The 20,470-nt window shown below is 33.4% G+C and overlaps 1 protein-coding gene across 1 annotated transcript; it reads left to right on the plus strand.

The window, feature by feature from the left end:
• The first annotated feature begins 5,309 nt into the window (after positions 1-5,309).
• LOC111393525 lies at positions 5,310-8,312 on the plus strand. Its single transcript, XM_023019133.1, has 4 exons — positions 5,310-5,379; positions 7,110-7,182; positions 7,264-7,319; positions 8,122-8,312. Exons 1-4 carry the CDS (start codon positions 5,330-5,332, stop codon positions 8,234-8,236), a joined length of 294 nt encoding a protein of 97 aa, XP_022874901.1. The 5' UTR covers positions 5,310-5,329; the 3' UTR covers positions 8,237-8,312.
• Positions 8,313-20,470: the final 12,158 nt, after the last annotated feature.

Raw genomic sequence — 20,470 nt, forward strand, 5'->3', positions numbered from 1 at the left:
GAGTAAAAAACGCTGCAACCCTAAATTTAGCGTTGTGCTCTAGGAAACAACGCCTAGGTGCCGCAATGATAACCAGGGGTAGCATCTGGGCGCTACGAGTGCATCGCTTGGGTATTACGAGTGCAGCGCCTCCAAAAGCTGCCTTTTCTTGGTGAATTGTAGTGCTTGCTTGATACCCGCTACCTAAGCACTGAATTGCTGCTTCAAATTCGTGGATTTTGATTTCTTGTTCCACTTTAATACTTCTTTTTATGCCATTTCCCTAACTCTCAAAATAACACTTACAAAACATCAAAAACGTCCCATACTCATAAGATCTAGAAAATAGTCAAATTAAAATTGTGTAAAACTTGTGAGTAAAATACAGTTGTCATTCATATACTTGGAAGTCCATGAGATAGGAGTACGAGGTTAACAAGTTAGTGACTTTAATGGACAAAATGGGAGGTAGTAAAAAGAAAAGAGTAAATATAGAGGGGAAAATTGCAACCACAGTACCAAACATTTCATTTATTAGCAGACTTCTTCCAAATCGTTTTTTTGTGAGGTATCAAACCTTTAAAAAAAATCTCATCTGGAGTCCAAAGGAATGTAAACCATTCGTTTGACTATTAGTTGACCAGAATAATTAATTTTGACCAAATAAATTTTACAATTTTAACATAAGAAAATTTTAAAAATTCAATTAAAAATGAAAAAAAAAAAAAGGCTACCACTCTTCACCTTCTCCTTCATATCCCCACCCCCACTCCCCTTTCCTACCCCACCAGGAAAATTCAGCTCAGTTGTGTATTGCAGATTGTTGACTGCCCCTGAAGTTTCATCAGGCTTATTCATGGTCATGTGACTTTCCATTAATGTGCCTATTGAGATCTATATTGCTTGAGGCTACCACTCTTCACCTTCTCCTTCATATCCCCACCCCCACTCCCCTTTCCTACCCCACCAGGAAAATTCAGCTCAGTTGTGTATTGCAGATTGTTGACTGCCCCTGAAGTTTCATCAGGCTTATTCATGGTCATGTGACTTTCCATTAATGTGCCTATTGAGATCTATATTGCTTGCACTCTACAACTATTTTTAAAGAAAGCAAAGGCTACCACTCTTCACCTTCTCCTTCATATCCCCACCCCCACTCCCCTTTCCTACCCCACCAGGAAAATTCAGCTCAGTTGTGTATTGCAGATTGTTGACTGCCCCTGAAGTTTCATCAGGCTAATTCATGGTCATGTGACTTTCCATTAATGTGCCTATTGAGATCTATATTGCTTGCACTCTACAACTATTTTTAAAGAAAGCAAACGCGTTGTATACTGAGACCGTCCGGCTCGATCTGCACAAATTGAACTCAAAAAAATAAAAATAAAAAAAATTGAGAAATCGACATAATTTTTGTTTATCTGCTTGCTTCAAAAAAAGTTCCTCCTTTAACAGAAAGTGTGAAATTTTTGAAGAACAAAATCTATAACAGAATAATAGCATGCACACTTGTACACCAGTCATGGAATATTTGCAGAAGTAATTTAATCCATTAAAGTAAAACCCTAATTCATATATTTCTTGGAGATAAACTAAAAAAAAAATACTAAAGTTAACAAAGAGAAAGAATCTGAGTTGGTGCTTGCTTATAGAATTCGTGGTGATGACAAGCAAGAAAAGGGGAGTAGGGGTGGGGCTGGGGCTATGAAGGAGGTGAATTTCTTATGTCAAAATTGTAAAATTATAATTTTGTTCTTTTATGTTTGGTCAAAATTAATTATTCTGGTCAATTAACTATCAAACGGATGGTTTCTATCTATTTGGACTCTAGCCGAGTTTTTTTTTTAAAGGTTTGATACCTCCAGTGACATAAATGAAAAATTTGGACAAAGTTTGCTAATAAGTAAAGGGTTTAGTACCTTGACTACAATTTTCCCTAAATAGAGAGATGGCAGACATGGAGATGTGCATTTTTGGTGGTGATGGTGGGTAAAGTGGTCAAGGTAGAAGGCAAATTTTGAATCTGAAAATTTGGAGAAAATGGATTAAATAAAAGGTGGAATGATGTGAGATGTGGTAGGGTGTACTATATACCTATATTTTGAAAGAATGAACTTAAATTTTGATTTTTGAAATAGAAAAAAACAAGAATGAATGTAATTTTTTCTTGTGTAAGTTACCGTTTGAGAAAGGTGGTATTTTTCTTGATACAAACCTAGTTATGCTACTGTCCTGCTGACATGACCCGTTCCAAATTACCTTAATGGATTCGACACGTGTCATGCGTCGATGGTAGATACCAGGTAAACGTCGGACCCACCACCAAGGCAACTTGACTTGCTTGACTGAAAAATATTTTTAACAAAATTTTGACAGAGTTCCCCTTGAAATATGAACTAAAACCACTAAACAACAACTAATTTTCTTCAAATCAATACCTATAATATAAATAGGATACGTCAATCCCTCAAAATACAAACTATTCAAATAAAATGTCGGCAAATCAACATTTCCTTTCTTTGCAACCAACATTTCTCAAATATACTAAAGTCACCAAATATGCAGTGAACCCATGATAACCTTTTCTAACATAAACTACATACAACTCAAAGAAACATATACTACATAGTCTGGTAAAGTAAGCCATACAACCTATGACGCGTGACTCAATATGGCGGAACAACAGGCACCAAAGTTGCTCAATTTAGCTGCTATTTGATAAGGAAAAATGTGAAAAGACATATGAGCTTATAGCTCAGTGAGTGGATAATTTGCGAATAAATATACTTTTTCCATTTCTACATATTTTCTGAAATTTCTAGCTTTATTAAATCTTTAAAAAATTCTAAAATCTGGTAACACTTTTAAAACCAAAACATGATTGCATCATACAATTCTTTGTTCTTAATTCTAGATAAGTAGATGTAAAGTTAACGAATAATCTGATATTCATGAAAATCTATGAAATATTGCTACTGGTCAATACTATGAGCTGAAAACTTTATTCTGAAAACTGTATTAACTGAATTCCATAATCTGAAATCTGATAACTGAATAAATATTGAAAAATCACACCAAAAAGAGTACCCAATGAATAGCCTTACACATGTACAGAGTAATCTCGATGTACAAGGCAAGCAATTCAAATATGATAATCTGATAGTTAATAATCTGATAATCTGGTCATACGTACGCAGAGCTGCCCCAAATGCTAATCACCCTAGTACACGGCCCAAAGCCTATGTGTGTACGAGAGTGGGTCCCAAAGACCTCTGATAATCTGGTCATACACTATGGAAACACATTCACGATAGTATAGAGCGGGTAAAATCACTATACTGATCATACGCTGTGGAAACACATTCACACCATTGCAGAGTGGGTAAAATAACCATATGAAGTCATACACTACGGAAACATATTCACACCAGTGCAGACGAGGGTAAAATCATCGGGGTACTTTTTGGTGGTTTTTAGAAAATAACTTTAAATATACCGAAACATGTAATAAGAATATAACATGCTACTAAAATAATTTAACTGAACTGAATTTAACTTTAAAAGAAATTGATAATAAAATCCATTTTATTCTGAAAATCATGCTATGAAGTCAACTTTATAAAATAAATAATTTTAAAATTTAAAGAAGACTTATTTCTGAAAAATAAGTTTTATCCACTCACAAAGTTATAGTCGATCATGGTTTCGATATTCTCGTCGCCTCATCACTTTCAAATTCCGAGTATGATATCATGCTCTCGCTGTAATAAATCATATCCCTTCACAAGCGTTCCTCGAATATTTTCCTACCATTAGAAATAATAATTTACCAATGAAAACTTCACATATTTTATTTTCAATCTCATAATCTCATTTAGAGTCATTAACAACATATATTTCTTTATATAAATTATTTTAACACCAAAACGTCAAATATTTAACACTTAATTTGGTTCCAATACTAAAATCCACCAAAATTAGATGATTGACAAAACTAGCACTATAATTCCATAATATTGAAAACTGACACCAATTTCTGAATATTGAAATGTGTCACCAAAAACATTGACAGAAATAAACCTTTCTGGGCAGAATTTCAAAACTAGCACCTGTTTTGCAAAAACTCGAAAATTGCTACAAAAAAATGGAGAATTTCAACCTCAAATCCTTAATTTAAGTTTTTAGCATCACATAATTCCAAGAATTTCAAATAATATGCCTTTATATCAAAAACCCATTTCCAAAGTTTTCACTTTCTTCAACATTAATTTCCAAGCACATATTTCTTTGACATATACTTATTTTAATCAACCAATACATATCAATAACACATAATTCTTGCTAGACTTTGAATTAAAGCAAGTTTTCCATAACCCTTAAAAATTTAATTCAATAAATTTATACTTATCATTCTAAACCAAATGAGAAATTGAAGAATTTGAGAACCCTAACTTGAAAATTCTTCTTCTTCTCCTCCTCCTCCTCCTCCTCTTCTTCTTCCTCCTTCTCTCGGTCTCTCTCGATTCTTCACTCTCTCTTTCCCCAAAATATATGAGAAAATACATAAAATAAATGCTATTTAATGGGTAAATATTAAATAATTGCAAGGCAAGTCTACCATTTTCAGACAATATTACAGTTAGCCATTTCTTTTTCTATAATAGAAACTAAATCCTTGGATTCCTTTATTATATCATTCCTAACCTTCAATTACTTGAAATTTCAATTTAAGTCCCATAAAAGTTATTTGTTCAACTTAAGTCCTTAATGACTTTGACTTTGACCAAAATTTTTTCCTTGACTTTGACTAAAAAAATGAGGGGTGTGACACCTGTCCCCAGAGTACATCTCCAAGTGGTAAAAGGGGAGAGTAGAGAAATCTAGCTTTATTTGAGACTGTTGCGTCAAGGGTTTGAATTCTGAAATATGGATTTGGCTCTTGAGTATGTGCAAGTGTACAAGTAGCTCTCCACCCTATATCCTTGGAGGCATAACCTGCGATTTACCTCCCTCACGATACTCCAGAATAGGGGCGGTGGGGACCCCTAAGGCTGGAGTTCAACCTTTTAGTTATGTTGTTGTCCTAATTATCACTGAAAAGGGATCCAAATTGACCCCAACATTTGGATTCGGTCGATTTTAATGGGTTAGCAGTCTAAATGGAAGACTCCCAAGAAAATATTAAAAAATAAATAAAAATAATAAACAAATAAATCCGGGTTCATTCTCGTCCAGTTGAACCGAACCGGAGACCGAGTATATTGCCCTAACGGCAGAGCTCCTCTAATAAAACCTCCTCATCTATTACAAAAATCATTTAGGTGCACAGTTAAAGTTTGCTGAAAGAGAAATGGAAACGGCTGCACAAACAGACATCCCAATTAAATGGGATTTCAGTTGGTATCTCTCTTTATTTGTGTGTATTTCTTTTTATATACATATTGTGAATATTATGGATAATTAATCAAGATTACAAGTGGAAAACAATGTTTGCCTTCACTGTTTTTAGATTCTGTCCTGTTTTTGCGGTAATATTAATATTTATTTGCTTGAATCAACATTTTGTTGTGTTTTTTCTCGATTTATGACAATTATTGCTTTTAGATAACATATATAGTTATCGAACGAACACGCAAGGAAATTAATATGGACTCGAGAAACCTGTATTATAGAAAAGACTGTTTGATCTAAAAGGCATGTTTAACATGCAATATTGGATAGGAATAGACGATTAAATACACAAGAATTTAACTTCTGGCTTAATCGAAGAGTTTTTCTTAAAAGTGATTGTGTTATTGCTGAAAGTTTCTGACTTTTATTTTTGCTGCTGAAGCCTTGAACCTTATTTTGTAGATTTCCGTCTAATAGTCTGTTAGAAAACTCTGTTGTTTCATAATTCTTGATTATATTCTCATCTTTGATAGCTTCTCTTAAATTTGGATTAGACTGAGCGATGCCCCCTTGTATAAATTATTGAACTTGTACTTTCATAGTTAAAAGCAAAATGTAGAAAATTTATGTAATAAATCTTAATTTAATTGTGCTTCATTGAACTTGCATTTTATGTCCTCTGCTCTTGCGTTTTACTGCATGATCCTTCCCTGTAACTAAGTGCTTGATATTGGTTTCTGCAGATTTAAGTTGCAAATTGACCATTTGTTCAAAAGGTTTTAATGAATCACTTTGGGCTTCTTTCTTCCCCAATTAAAGCTCACAATTTGGATTTTCTTGCATTTGTAGATTGGCCAAGAGAAGGGTTGGGAAAAACCATGTAACCAAATTATTTGAGAATTTCAGATTAAAAAAATAATAATAATCTGTAAAACTATTAATATTATTCTACTTTGTTTTCCGTTATTGAGTTTGCAATTTCATTAACCACCATTTTCGTTATTCTATCTCAAGGTCCCCTAAGGAGCTTAATTGTATCCAATCCCCTAGGAATTTTATGCCCAATCTATGAACAGTTGTGGCGAAGAATGGAGAGAGAAATAGAAGAAGAGAAGAAACACGAGAGAGGAAATATAGGAGAAGAGAGGGAAGAAAGGAAAAATTATATGTAACTCAATAATCAATCATAAATAGTCTACTAGACTGTACAAATTGATGCTCTGGTCCCCATTTTAAAATTGTACAAAAATTAAATTAAAGGAAACTTCTAAATTCTGGTATGTTAGAAGCTTATCAGATTTTAAAATCCTTGTTAATCATGCCCAGTCTAAATCAAACTCTAATTTTAATCCTATTTCTCCTAGTTGACATTTTGAATTTTGCATCAAATGGTCTAACTACACTGAATGATGGCATTTCCATTTTCAGAAAGAAAGTATGATTATTCATGCTGTAGATCAACATCGACTGATATAAGGCCAATGTTTCGGCACATATATGCCAATTAGATAGTATATTAGGACAAAAATCCAAACGAATATGTTCTTCTCTTGATGTATTCAAGTGACTACATGGTGATTGTTGGTGTATCCTTGGGTGTACGAAAAATAGTACAAGCTGTTCATATATATATATATATATATATATTTATATATATATATATATATTTTTTTTTGTCAATTATGTTGTTTTATTGCCAAATATGATTGTTGTTAGTAAACCTAAAATGATATCTGCAGCGACTTGGACGTAGATTACGAGTCCGAGGAAAATGCTTGCATGGTGTATTCAGCTTTAGCAGTTGATAAGGAGGTAAACATAATATGCTATCGCTGGTTTGTACTTCTGTTGAATTCAATTGTCCTGAAATTATAATTCGATTTCAAATGACAGTTGCAGCCAGACAAAGTGAAAAGACAGATGACAGTCTCTGATGGGAAGCTTTCAGTGTGAGAAGTCCTTCTGTTTACCCCCGTTTTATATGTATTTTCAGCATATTCTAAGAGATTATTGGTGGATTTATGGACCATTAAGGAGAGTTGACTTACTTTTAATTTGCATATGCATTACTGGAATCACTTAATGTCACTGCTCAAACTAGTGATTACCAGTTTGGTTCTCTGAATGCTCGAACACACACACCAGATTTGGACCCAACTGTCAAAAGACTATTATTTCACAAGGATACAATTGGGTTAAAACAATTTTTTTCTTCCATTAACATAACTGACCAACTGGCAACTGCAGATAAGTCCATCACCTGGAAATAAACTGGCCTTTACAATCTTAACCATGAATCTCACTGCTGTAGTTTAGAGCTAATGATAATAGCTCCAAATCTCTCGAGAACGGGTTTTCAAATAAATACTAGTCTTAACACAATTGTAGAATTCCATTACTTGAGTGTAATTGGCTGTTTTCATTATTTTATGGTAATTTTTTATTTATCATCTTGCGTTTAGATTATTGCACTAGTGGATTTTTTTGGATTTGATAGTTTATCAGCTTTCTCCAATTCTCCATATTCTTTGCAAATCAGCTAGTCATTATAGTATTCTTAGGATTCAACATAAATTAAAGGTTTGTTAGCGATTGTTTGTGCTTTCATCATTTTCATACACGCTTCAAGACCGTTAAAATAAACCTTATGGCTGCGGGCTTAATATTTTTCAATCATTTCTTTTGCAACTTTCTTCTATGTTTTAGGAATTTGAACCATGATTTCTTCTACTCTTCCTCATTTATGAGCAGGCACTTTGAGGCAGTTGAAGCAAGATTTCTTCGTGCATCATATACTGCTTTCGTTGATGTTCTTAAACTCGTGACCAAGACTGTCGAAGAATTTGGTAAAGGAATGGAGTTGTAACATATTGAAATATATAATTGAGTAAATGTTATGGTTCATAAAATGATAATTGATATTCTTATTAGTATATTGTATGAAATAGCCCCAAGTCTCTAGTTATTTTGTGTAGCCATTGATTGATAATTCCATAGATCTTGGATAATCTCTTATTTATTTTAATTATTTTAGAGTAAATTCCAGTTGGGGACGTAACTTTTCATTTGTGACGTCCAATTCCCGGAATGGTGAAAAGTGTGCAAGCATCATCTTCTACAATTGACCAAGAAATGGCATTCTGGTGATTAAACTAGCACGCTACACACATGATATCCCTTAAAATTTTGAGAATTTCCGAAGTAAAGTGTCTGAGGAATCATAAGGGTGTCGAGCTTTGGAAATAAAGTAATATTTTATAAATGATTGCTTATTAAAGTTTTTTCACAAAAGAAAGAATGAGTTTATACATTTTTACCCCTTTAGTAGGCATCACATGAGTTTTGCTAGCTAATTTATTGGCTTAGATAATTTTTCCCCCTTTTTTGGGAATGATGAACGCACGCATGGACACTTTCCGTAGGTTGGGGACCAAGATCTACGAATGGAAGGTTAGGAACCACATTGTTACAATTATCCAAGGTTGAGGGCACCAAAAGAAATTTAACCATTATATTACTAGAATTAACATGAAACAAGCCTCTTTCCTTGTTCCGGAGTGATTTACTCCTAAACTCACCTTGAAACTAGTAAGACTGTAACCATGGCCTTCAAGACAAAAATAGCTATTTGAACATTCTCAAATCATGAAAAACAAATGTTTAAATAAAATTTCGTTTACGTAAATTTTAAAAAATATAAAAATATAAAATTCAAACCTATAAAATTTAAAAATTCAAAAAATTTTAAAAAATATATTAAAAAGTAAATTCTAAAATTCTATAAAAGAAAGTTTAAAATAAAAATCTAAAAAAATAAAACTATGAAAAAATTCCAGAAAAATAAAATTATAAAAAATTAAAAATTAAGGTAGTTCAAACTAATTAATGATTATTTTATACAAACATTCAAAAAAAAAAAAATATTTAAAGGACTAAAGATAAAAATATTTTTAGTTAACGTTAGTATGATTATTTTTTTTTTAATTTCCTACATTTTGAGCTCAATTTATTATTTATTTTTATTTACTTGTGTTGCGAGAAAAATATTGTAAGATTTATTAATTTTAAAATGTATACATTACTTGATAACATAGTAATATAAAATTATTTTATTTTTACTGAATAATCAAATTTCATGAAATGAAATATCTTATGTGAACCCATGTAACAATAGTAGTTCCAAACTTATAGAAGATTGAATTATAATCCAAGAAAGCTACAATATCAGTTTGAAGCCTGGCCCAATAATTTATTAAGCCCTTTATTTGAGCTCTATTCTTCTAAAAATTCAATTCTTTAAAAATTATTTTTAATAATGTAGCTCAAACAAAGACTAAATCAAATAACCAATGTTATGAAAGAACTTGACCCCTTAATTACAAAAACTATGAATCTTGTCTATGAAATTGTTGAATGCCACAACGATGAAATCTTTGATAAATTCAAAATTAAGTTCAATGAAGAAAAAGAAGAAAGAAACATTGCTTTGATTCAATCTCTCAAAATAATGTGTTGTTTTTTAGAATGAAAAGAATGAATCATATTTATAGTAAACCCGATGAAAACTTAATTAAAACGGAATTAAATAAAAAAGATACCATAATAAGAGTTATACCGAAAAATAGATTTGTAGGAAAAAATATAAAAAAAAACTAACTATGCTACCGCATAATAATTACATACCAAAATCCCACTTCTTTATTTCAAGAATAGTGTATGTTACAGCACCTTGTTTTATACTATATGACAACATAGTTATCTGAGTGTCTTCCAATCTTGTCTTCTTGATTCCAATGCATCCAACTTGTTTCTGCCTTCATGCCTTACATGAAACTTGGTGTTTGGCTTGTTAATTTTGAACTCTTGCTCTCTGTAGTTTGAACAAGTAAATGCATGGTTTCATTGATCATATTTGCTCATGACCTCATCATTGATTCCTTTTCAAGTTGAGCCGATCTTTGTAAGTTTTGTTGCCCTCCATGGATCAGGTAATTTCCTCCCTCCCTCTTCATGAAATTCGTCCTCAAATCTTGACCCATATTAAAGAGAAAGATCAATAATATGGAAAATAGTAAATACCTTATACTTACCTTGAAATCAGTCTTGTAAGCATTATCATTAATAATTTTGATCACTTGGAATGGTCCATCTCCCCTAGGATGTAATTTAGACTTCCTTTGAGTTCGAATATTTTTTTTCTCTCTCTCTCTCTCTCTCCATTTTTTTTTGGGTATATGCACCCAAATCCAATCATCTGGATCAAATAATACACGCTCAACTTCTTTCTTTCATTAGCGTGAAAATGCATAATGGTTAATCCTCTTATTTTCCCTTAAAATACGACTTTCAACAACATATAAAGAAATTAAATTAAAAAAGTTACTTGATTAAAAGAATACATAATGTCAATGTGTGAATACAAAGTGGAAGAGATTAGTTTCATTCTTAACTTAGCCCATAAATTCGACCCAAAATAGTTGAGGAACTGAAGTTTGTCAAAATATTCTTCTTGCTTTAAGACATCCATAACACATTTCAAATGCATATCATATTCATCTGGACTCATGCAATAAACTAGAATATCATCTAACTTAAATATGAGATGACGATATGTTATCATTAGTGAACTCATGTTTACCCTACGTTTCCTTTGCTCTTAACCTCCCCAATCGATTTATAAACTCTTTTGCTTTTTCAGGGAAAAAGTAATCAACCTCCTGAAACAAAGAAATATCCTTATGAGGGTGGGGTTAGTTAGTCTCATCAATTTGTTGTTTAATGTCCTAAATGGATGGTAACCCAATAGGCATGTTTTCATGAACCAAAGTCTTCGAAACCCTACAATAAATAAATAGCCAAATTAGGGAGGGGTTTGTTAGTCCTCATTAAAACCCTCTCAATTTGACTCTCTTTTTCATGGAGGTTCACCTTTGACTCTCTTTCTTTTCTATCTTGTAGCTTCACTCTTTTTTCTTTATCTTCAACAACCTCTCTATTTTCTTTTCCACTCTCCATTTTTTTTCTTGTGGCTCTATCTTTGTTCATGATTTTCAACCACCTCTCTATTTTCTCTCTTAGTATCTCTTTTTTTTTTTTTCCTATTTTTGTTTCTCCATATGATCAATTGTTTGAAAATGAATCATATTATGAAATTTGAAACTTCCCATCAAATCAATAAACTCACTACGCTTCGTAACAAGTGCTTGATCTACCAATTGGTACTCTATTCCATCCAAGTATCTATGATTTCTTCTAGACCCCCTTTAACACCTACCTTTTCTATTCCTTATCCTATCAATTTCAACTACCGACATTAGGTTAATTTTAGCACAAGGGTATTTTGCCTCCTAATATCATGAACGCTCCTAGGTTGCCCATTTTGTTAGTTTGCAAATCAATGTATCCCACCTATCCGATCTATCCTTAAATCTTCCCGTACATCACATTCATCCCCTCGAAATTTTGTTGCATTTCCATAAAGAATTGATTATTTTGCTACCTAGATATAGATCTTTCCCTGTTGTTTACTCACGTGTTTGCACTCGTGTATCACTCAATTTGGCTTTCTCCCTCTAATAATCTCACTGCTCTTATCCTTTTTCCTCTTAGTGCTTTCTTTCAAGTTCTCTAAGGAACAAATTGATTTCAATCAATAATTTTCCACCCTTGTGAGACTCAAACCCTAAAGTACAAGTAATTTAAGAAGGATATTGACTCTAGGAAAGGACTCAAGAAACGAAGGAATAGAAGAATTGAACGAAAATACAAACCAAGAATTTCAAGAAAGTGTTTCTTAAAATTGATTTACACATTTTTCACAACAAATTGATATCAATAGATGTATTGAATTGATTTTCTAGAAAGAAAATGCTCTTCAAGAATTTTCAAGAAAGTATTTCTTGAAATTGAATAAGCCTATTTTTGGCTTGGAATTTTCTTTTTCTCTTTGCTGCATTTTTTTTAATTTTCATTTTTTTGACACTAAATACGTGAAAAATCAACAAAAGCAAGATAGATCGAAACAAAATTGTATTGGTATTTATGTTGATGTCAAAGACTAAAAAAGATGATGAAGAGTCGAGAAAGCAATGGAAACTCGATGAAGAAGATGAAAAGAAAATGCGAAAAGATATCGACATAACTTTGATTTTAAAGCTAAATCTCTAATACCAACTGATGTGAGCCCACGTAGCGATAGTAGTTCAAAAACCCACAAAAGATTGAATCACAACCTAAGAAAACTAAAACCTCAGTATGAAACTTGACCTAATAGTTTATTGAATTAAGGAACTAAATTTATGGAAGACCTTGACCTCTTAATTACAAAAACTATGAACCTTGCTATGAAATTGTTGAACGTCACAAAAATGAAATCTTTGATAAGTTCGAAATTAAGTTCAATGAATAACAAGAAGAAAGCAACATTGCTTTGATTTAATCCTTTGATAATAATGTGTTATTTTTTTGTAATACCCCGAACTTCACATTACATCTTTGGCCAATATAATTCATGCATTTCATGCTATTTACAAAGTCATTTGTATTAATTTTCTTAATTGTTTTCTCTTAAAATTGTAGATTCGATTGTTGAGGTTTTAAGATCTTTATATGGTGTTAGTCTTCGACTTATCGACGTAGGTAGTGAATTTTACATTGAGCTATGATAGAAAATTAGGTTAATCGAGATATTAATGATTGACTTGTTAAGCAGTAGGAATCTTGAAATGGCTGGAATTAGTATTGACAAAGTTTCAAACTTTTCATTCGGTTGATCAAGGTCATCCTAAACCCTAAAGAGACATGAGGCATGAAGTGACATGATCACAATACAATAATATAAGTTTTATATAATGTAATAAATATTGAGGTGCCAATTGTTGAAATCGGTCGAGAATCGGGTGTCAATCGGGTAAGTTATTAGATGAACGATTTAGGAAATGGCATTATAAAATATTTTGGAATCTTAGGGAAAGTAAAATTGATAAGAGATGAAATGCCGTGATTTACATCCATTAATTCTTGCATTTTATGATTAGTTAACACCTAAATGTGCTAAGTACCCTTATATTGTGATTTAGATTGCATTTGGATGATCATGGCATAAAATAAAAGAAAATAGCGAAAAAAGACTTAAATGGAAGAAATTGAAAGTTCAGGGACCAAGTTGCAAATAATCCCTAGATGTGACAAGCAATGGAATGAAGATTAAAGATATTTCGGGTTCAATTGGACACAATTAGAAGTTCAAGGGTTAAAATTGCAAGAGAAATGATTTAAAAGAATCAAAAATTGGATTCGAAACTAAAATACAACTTTTGGAAGAAATTTTGGTTGGGTGACAGTCCGGTTATAAAATCCGGGCTACAACCAACATCAAAATTGATTTATCGAAGCCAAAAGCCATGGCTGGACGGTTGCCCGAGTTTTATCTGGGTGACAGCCCAGGTCAATCGTGGCGAGAAAAATCTGGTTTTCTTTCCTAATTGAAATTCTAATGGAAACAAATATTGTGGAGTCTTTTAAAACCCTATGGACGTCCAAAAGGAGGATACCACTCATTATACCAGATTTATAAGGATTTTTCTTTCTTTTTACTTAAGGATTATTGATGTATTGCTAAACTTCATCCTTGATCGAAGGATATTGAAGCCTAGGAATTATTCAAACTGTGAGATCTAAATAAATTTCGTTGTTTTCATTCATATTTTATGTATTGAGTATTCTTCTAAGCATGATTTTATTGTTGTTGTATTTGAATTCTAAGAGGCCTATTAGATGTTCATGTACTTCGATCGACTGCTTGTTTAAAAAACAAATACATAATTACTTGATATCTTTGACATATGAAGCAACTAGAGTTTGATTAATCGCTGCTTTAGAGGTTATTAAATTCTAGGGTGGATATTTGACTAGATTAAACATGACCCCTTGTGATTGTGTTGTTTAGTTTCATTGATTTCTCTAGTTTTTTCCCACACTATTATTGAATTAAATCTTAAGTGCTTTTCTTGGGTTATTTGATCATAAGAATTGATTGGATCTCTTGTTTTCCGGTTAATTACAACTAACGAGAAATAGGAAATATAAATTCCAACGATGAATGCTAAAAATATGAATTGGTAATTAGTTATCGATCTATGATCGGTTTGGAATTCCTACGGTGGATATTGACTTAGACCAAGGTTCGTTCTATTGACTTAATCCAATTTATTAATTTTCATTGTTTTTAGAAAGAATTGATTTCCTCACAAACAAAAACCCCCGTTATTGTCATAAAATTAGACTAATCACTCTTCGTGGGAACGATCTTTACTTCTGCTACTACATACATTTTTCGAAAGTGTAGGTTTTATTATTTTTGGTGCTTGCGACAGCACGCCAAAAATGGACTATAAAAACATTAAAATAAGCCGAGGACACTTGAATTGTACTAGCAAGGAGAGATGTAAAATCAGATTTTTACTGTAAGGAACACCTAACGCTTATTGATTTTTCTTTGTAATGGTCAATTTCTTCACTCTTAAGCATCAGTCAGGCCTACAACTTAGTTAAGACTTTATATATGTAGTAGATTACCCCCTAATTTACATACAAAATTCTCCAAGGATAGGTACATTTTCACAAAATATTTTCTTTCGTTTTAAATCACTGCAAGTGTACGGTTCGTTAGCAAGTAATAAAATAAATTTTTAGAGTACGAATATCGTCCCACAGAGATTGAGCAGTTCAATTTTACCTATTGTAGCCTTAACCGAAACGAAATTACTTAATATGAATATTTACCTAAATAAACCCTAATTTTAGAAAGAAAACCCTAATTATGCAAAATTGAAGATTGGAATGAACTCAACTATACGAAACGATATTTTAATGAATTAAAATGCAAATTATATGTTAGAGTGCGAACTGGTTGTATTCAATGGAAATTAAAAACACTAGGATAACGATTTCCCATGCAATTATCACCTTAAACCCCAATTTCACAATGTGACAACACACTTAAATTATTGACGAATCAGTGTTACACACTTAAATTATTGACGAATCACTGTTCCTAATCTATCCAATACTCTCTCTCAAGATGTATCGAACCTATTTTTATATACCACCGACCTATATTTCTATGACAAGTGCATATATAAAAATGCACGCGGTCTTGTGAGCACTTAAAAATTCATGGAGGGCATAGTGGTATATTTTTATCCCATATCGGATCCTATGATGATTTATATTATGTCGAACCTATTCTAATTCTCTCGAATGCAAGAATAAGCCACCTAAACTCACACAATTACGAGCCCTTAATTGCGGGAACAAAAATTGTATATAAATCATTCAAAACAATCAAACCGTGTTTTTAATGTCAAATTGCAAAACTAGAAAATTAAAGATCAAATCACATGATACATCGATCTCCTAGTACATGAAAATCTAGCCTAGCATTGAAAAACAATAAGAATACATTAGATTTTGAAGAAAGAACATCACCGAATTATGAATACTTGATAAATCTTGAAATTCCTCGTGCAATTCTTCGCTACTTGCGCTCAAAATCCTCTCCAATATGTAGTTTCTTGCCTCCCAATGCATTCTCCTTTGTTTCTGACGGATTTGGATATTTATATCACGTATAGACTTGGTTTCCATAAGAATTTTATCGCGAATAGGAAACTGCAAAATTAGCCCCCAGAATATACCTATGCGACCACATATGTTTATAAAATTTGGCGAATTAATTCCCTGCCTTGGTGTTTGTGACTGTATAGGGGTTTTTACTATGCGACCACATAGTAGAGCAAACTTTCAAATTATGTTTTGTTGGTCCTTAAACTTTATTCTTCACTTCTTGACCTCCTTTCGTGTTTCTAGTTGTTCCAATATTTCGTTATGATCTCTAATTGGTACTTTGCTCGATCAATTTCTTGACATGTCCATCGGATCAACTTTCAGATAATTGTACTTTGGTCCATGAACTTTCATTTTGCTCCAATTTAGTCATTTTTGCCTCTTTTCTCCTGAATTTCACCATGTTCATCAGTATGTCCTACGATACACAAATTAACCGAAATTAAATCACAATTCCAATGTTTTGCTCTTAATTACGTCATGTTTGTGAACTAAATAAGTGTGTAAAAACACACTTATCAAATCCTCCAAATTTGAACTATTGTTTGTCCTGAAACAAGATAGTGACTTGACTTTACACAAATATGGCTTAATACCTTGCCATATCTCAGGATTGGACTAAATGTTAGGCTTCACTAAAATTTGATCAGTGTAAAAAAAAAAAAAAAAAAATGAAACCAACCTTTGCCTGTTAAATGCATACCGAACATGTGTGTGTGAAATCATGCCAACATATTAAGTTTATGATGGGGTGAGTCCCGTGCCAGAGTGGTCAAATATGTCATTTCTTTGCTCGAGAGATACATAACCCCCCAAACTCATTTTTTTTCACTCAATCATCTCGAGGTTGTGTCTTAAAGCTAGGAGGTTAGGTATATGTAGTCCTTACCCTCTCTTAGTTTGAATTTATCTTGCTATCATAAGTTCACATATCAACAAGTGAGGGCTCTCCCATATTTGATTGCTTCAACCCTTAAAATTAAACTAAGTTACTTGCCTCGCATTGAAGGTGTAGTTCTATCAACCAAATGTCTAAAGGCTTTTTACATGTTTTATATATATATGCCACCTTTTCATTTGCTTTCTATATAACCCATGTAGTAAGCTTTTGGACGGTGACTCCTAGACCAGTTGGCCTTAGGACACTAGATTTTAAATCCTTGTAGGCTTATTCACTCGAGTTATAAAGGCTTGATCAGATGACTTTTTATTAACTTTTTCCTTTCTTGCTTTGTATATGATCCCTGTAGCGAGCTTTTGGTCGGTGACTCCCAGACCAGTTGGCCTTAGGGCACTAGGTTTGAAGATACTCTTATAGGCTTACTTGCTCTAGTCATAAATGCTTGTCCCACGTGAGCTGATAGTAGTCATGGATAACCTCTGGTGAGAACATAATCCACTATTCCCTGACCCATGTCTGATGCAAGTGGTTAAACCTTGGCTGTCGATCTCTGCATTGAAATTTGTGTAGAATTCTCCGACCAATGATTCATAGATCTGATGTGGCTGCCCTACTACCTTTGCCCACACACAGTTATCCATCAAAGTGATCAACTCAAAACCTAGAAAATCCTCTAATTTCATCGCCCGCTCTGATATTACTATCCACCGACTCACAATGTTTTCATAGCGGGCTGCTTCCCGAAATTCAGAAATCTTTGTATCCCCCCTTCAAGAACTTGAGTACGGGCTATTCCAGAAGATGAACCAACTTTTTCTTTCCCTTTCGAGGTTCATTTTGGAGGCGTCCTACGAAGTGATGAAGTATCATTCATTAGGTTTCATGCTGACATCCAAAGCATGGAATAAGGAAAACGAGGCATATATTGTCCCAATCCCCAAACTTGCTTCAAAATGCATGTGTATGAAGTTGGTATGGAGAATGCGTGAAATATGTTCCAATATAGGGATATCGTTTCAAGATAAGAATGTACCAACAAGACTTGGCCCAAAAACAAGGAAATTGAACAATAGAACCTATCACTATCTAAGGACTTTCAAGCATAGGCATCATTGAGAAAATTCGAAATTTTCCCGAGTAATCTCTGGGCATATGGAAGTATTCAATTAGGTCTAGCACATACTCAAGTTTCAAATCAATTGGATTTCATTTGGTGTGTCAAATGATGGTGTAGAGTAGGGGACGTGAGGTGTCATAACTTAACCATTCCGGTGCCTATGTATTGTGGTATTGAGTTTTCTATTTTTTTCATAGCCCTTCATGTGAATTCTCATTACCCAATTACTATTCATATCATTTGTAATGCATGACAAGAGCAAAGTTACCAAAATTGCATAGAGCTCATCTCTTTGGCATTTAAACGAACACATTGTGTGCACTATGAAATTTTTCCTATTTTGGCTATTGATGCTTTGTCAATTGGCTCCACATTCACATATTAATCACAAACCTAACACGTAATCCTTGCCAATTACTGAAAATTAAGACAACCCAAATCTCCAAATTTGAAATTGTAAAGTAGTGTATAGGGTGCTTACCTTGGAACCTTTGGTAGAATTGTAGGATTTGAGGTCTTTACTCATTTCAATGTGCGATGGAGCAAAAAGTGGTGTGTGTTTTTTTGTGTTGATCTCTTGGTTTGAGGGTTTGGGAACAATGTGGGTACAAGAGATGATCGAAGGGGGATGAGAGGGGAGTGAGTAAAAGTGAACTGATCATGGTTTAAATCCATGACCAATTCAACACTATGTGGCCGCATAGTTATAATCTCTGCGGTCGCATAGTGATTAATTTGGTCCTCCAATTCTTTTCGCTTGGTGTCTATGCGACCGCATAGACATTTTTTTTATGTTTTTATTTATTTATTTATTTAAATTAATAAAATACAATGGAATAAGACAAAAAAAAAAGTAAAATAAAAAAAATTTTGATTTTAGCCCGAGACCATGTTCTCGACCAACTTTGATTTTCAATCAACATTGTGACCTGACCTTTCAACACCGCAAACTTTTCAAAGTCAGACTTTTAAGCTTCTTGGTGTGTGTGTGGGGGTTCTAAGTAGTGCTAAAAATCACCTTGAACTCTCAATAACACATTGCCCTTTGAATTTTTGAAAACGACCTTTTGTCTTGAAATGCGTGAATTACACTCTTGCTCACCTAAAAACAACTTCATTCTGTTTAACTTGTGCTTAATGCCTAGGGACTTGTGTGAACGGTGCTTAGACTCTATTAACATGCAAGGATGTTCGATGACTTAACAAAAAATGTAAACGAGAAATTAAAATTTCCTAAACTAATGCAAATAAAGATAAAACAAATCCAAGGATACAGTGGGTTGCCTCCCACCCAGCGCTAGTTTATAGTCGATAGCTCGACTTTTCCAATTTTGCTTCAACTTGGCATTCTGAGTTGGATGGTGGACTTTTGTTTTGAGAAATCCCCACGCCAGTAGTGTTTCAGCCTTTCCCCATTAACTGTGAATGTTCATTTTATTTCATAGCTGACCTGTATAGCTCCATATGGTAGAACTTTGGTGACAATGTAGGGGGCCCGACCACCTTGATCTTAATTTTCCAGGGAAAAGATTGAGCCTTGAGTTATATAACAAGACTTTCTGCCCTACCTCGAAATCTTGTCTCTGAATGTGTAGATCATGCCACATTTTGGTGCCTTCTTTGATAAGTTTCGAGTTTTCATATGCTTCCATTCTTAATTCATCTAACTCATTGAGTTGCAATAAAAGCTTTTCACCGACGGCTTTCAAATCCATGTTCAATTGTTTCATAGCCAGTGTGCCTAGTGTTCTATTTCCAATGGAAGGTGGCATGCTTTTCCAAAGACTAGGCGGAATGGAGACATGCCTATCGGTGTCTTGAATGCTGTTCTTGATGCCCACAATGCATTGTCCAACTTTTTTGACCAGTCTTTTCGGGATGAATTTACTGTGACCTCTAATATTCTCTTCAGTTGGTGATTGGACACTTCGACTTGTTCGCAGGTTTGTGGATGATATGGGGTTGCAACTCGGTGTTTAACCCCATATTTACTTAATAATTGCTCAAATTGGCAATTGTAAAAATGTTTGCCCCCATCACTAATTATTACCCGCGTTGTGCCATATCTGGTGAAGATGTATTTTTTCAAGAACTCAATTACCATTTTCATGTCGTTTGTTGGCAATGCAACTGCCTCCACCCATTTTGACACATAATCAACTGTTACCAGGATGTACTGATTTGAAAATGATGGGAAAAACGGTCCCATAAAATTGATTCCCCAGACGTCAAATATCTCTACTTTCAATATGTTGTTCAGTGGCATCTCATTCCTTCTTGAGATGTTCCCAGTGCGTTGCCATCTATCACACCTCTTTACATAGTCAAAGGTATCTATGAACAATGTAGGCCAATAGAACCCTGACTATAAAATCTTAGTTGCAGTCTTTGAAGCCCCATATGTCCCGCATAAGCAGATGAATGACGATGCTCAAGAATTTCAGGTACTTCATCTT

Source organism: Olea europaea, chromosome 1 (genome assembly GCF_002742605.1).
Source record: "Olea europaea var. sylvestris chromosome 1, O_europaea_v1, whole genome shotgun sequence".
NCBI lineage: Eukaryota > Viridiplantae > Streptophyta > Magnoliopsida > Lamiales > Oleaceae > Olea > Olea europaea.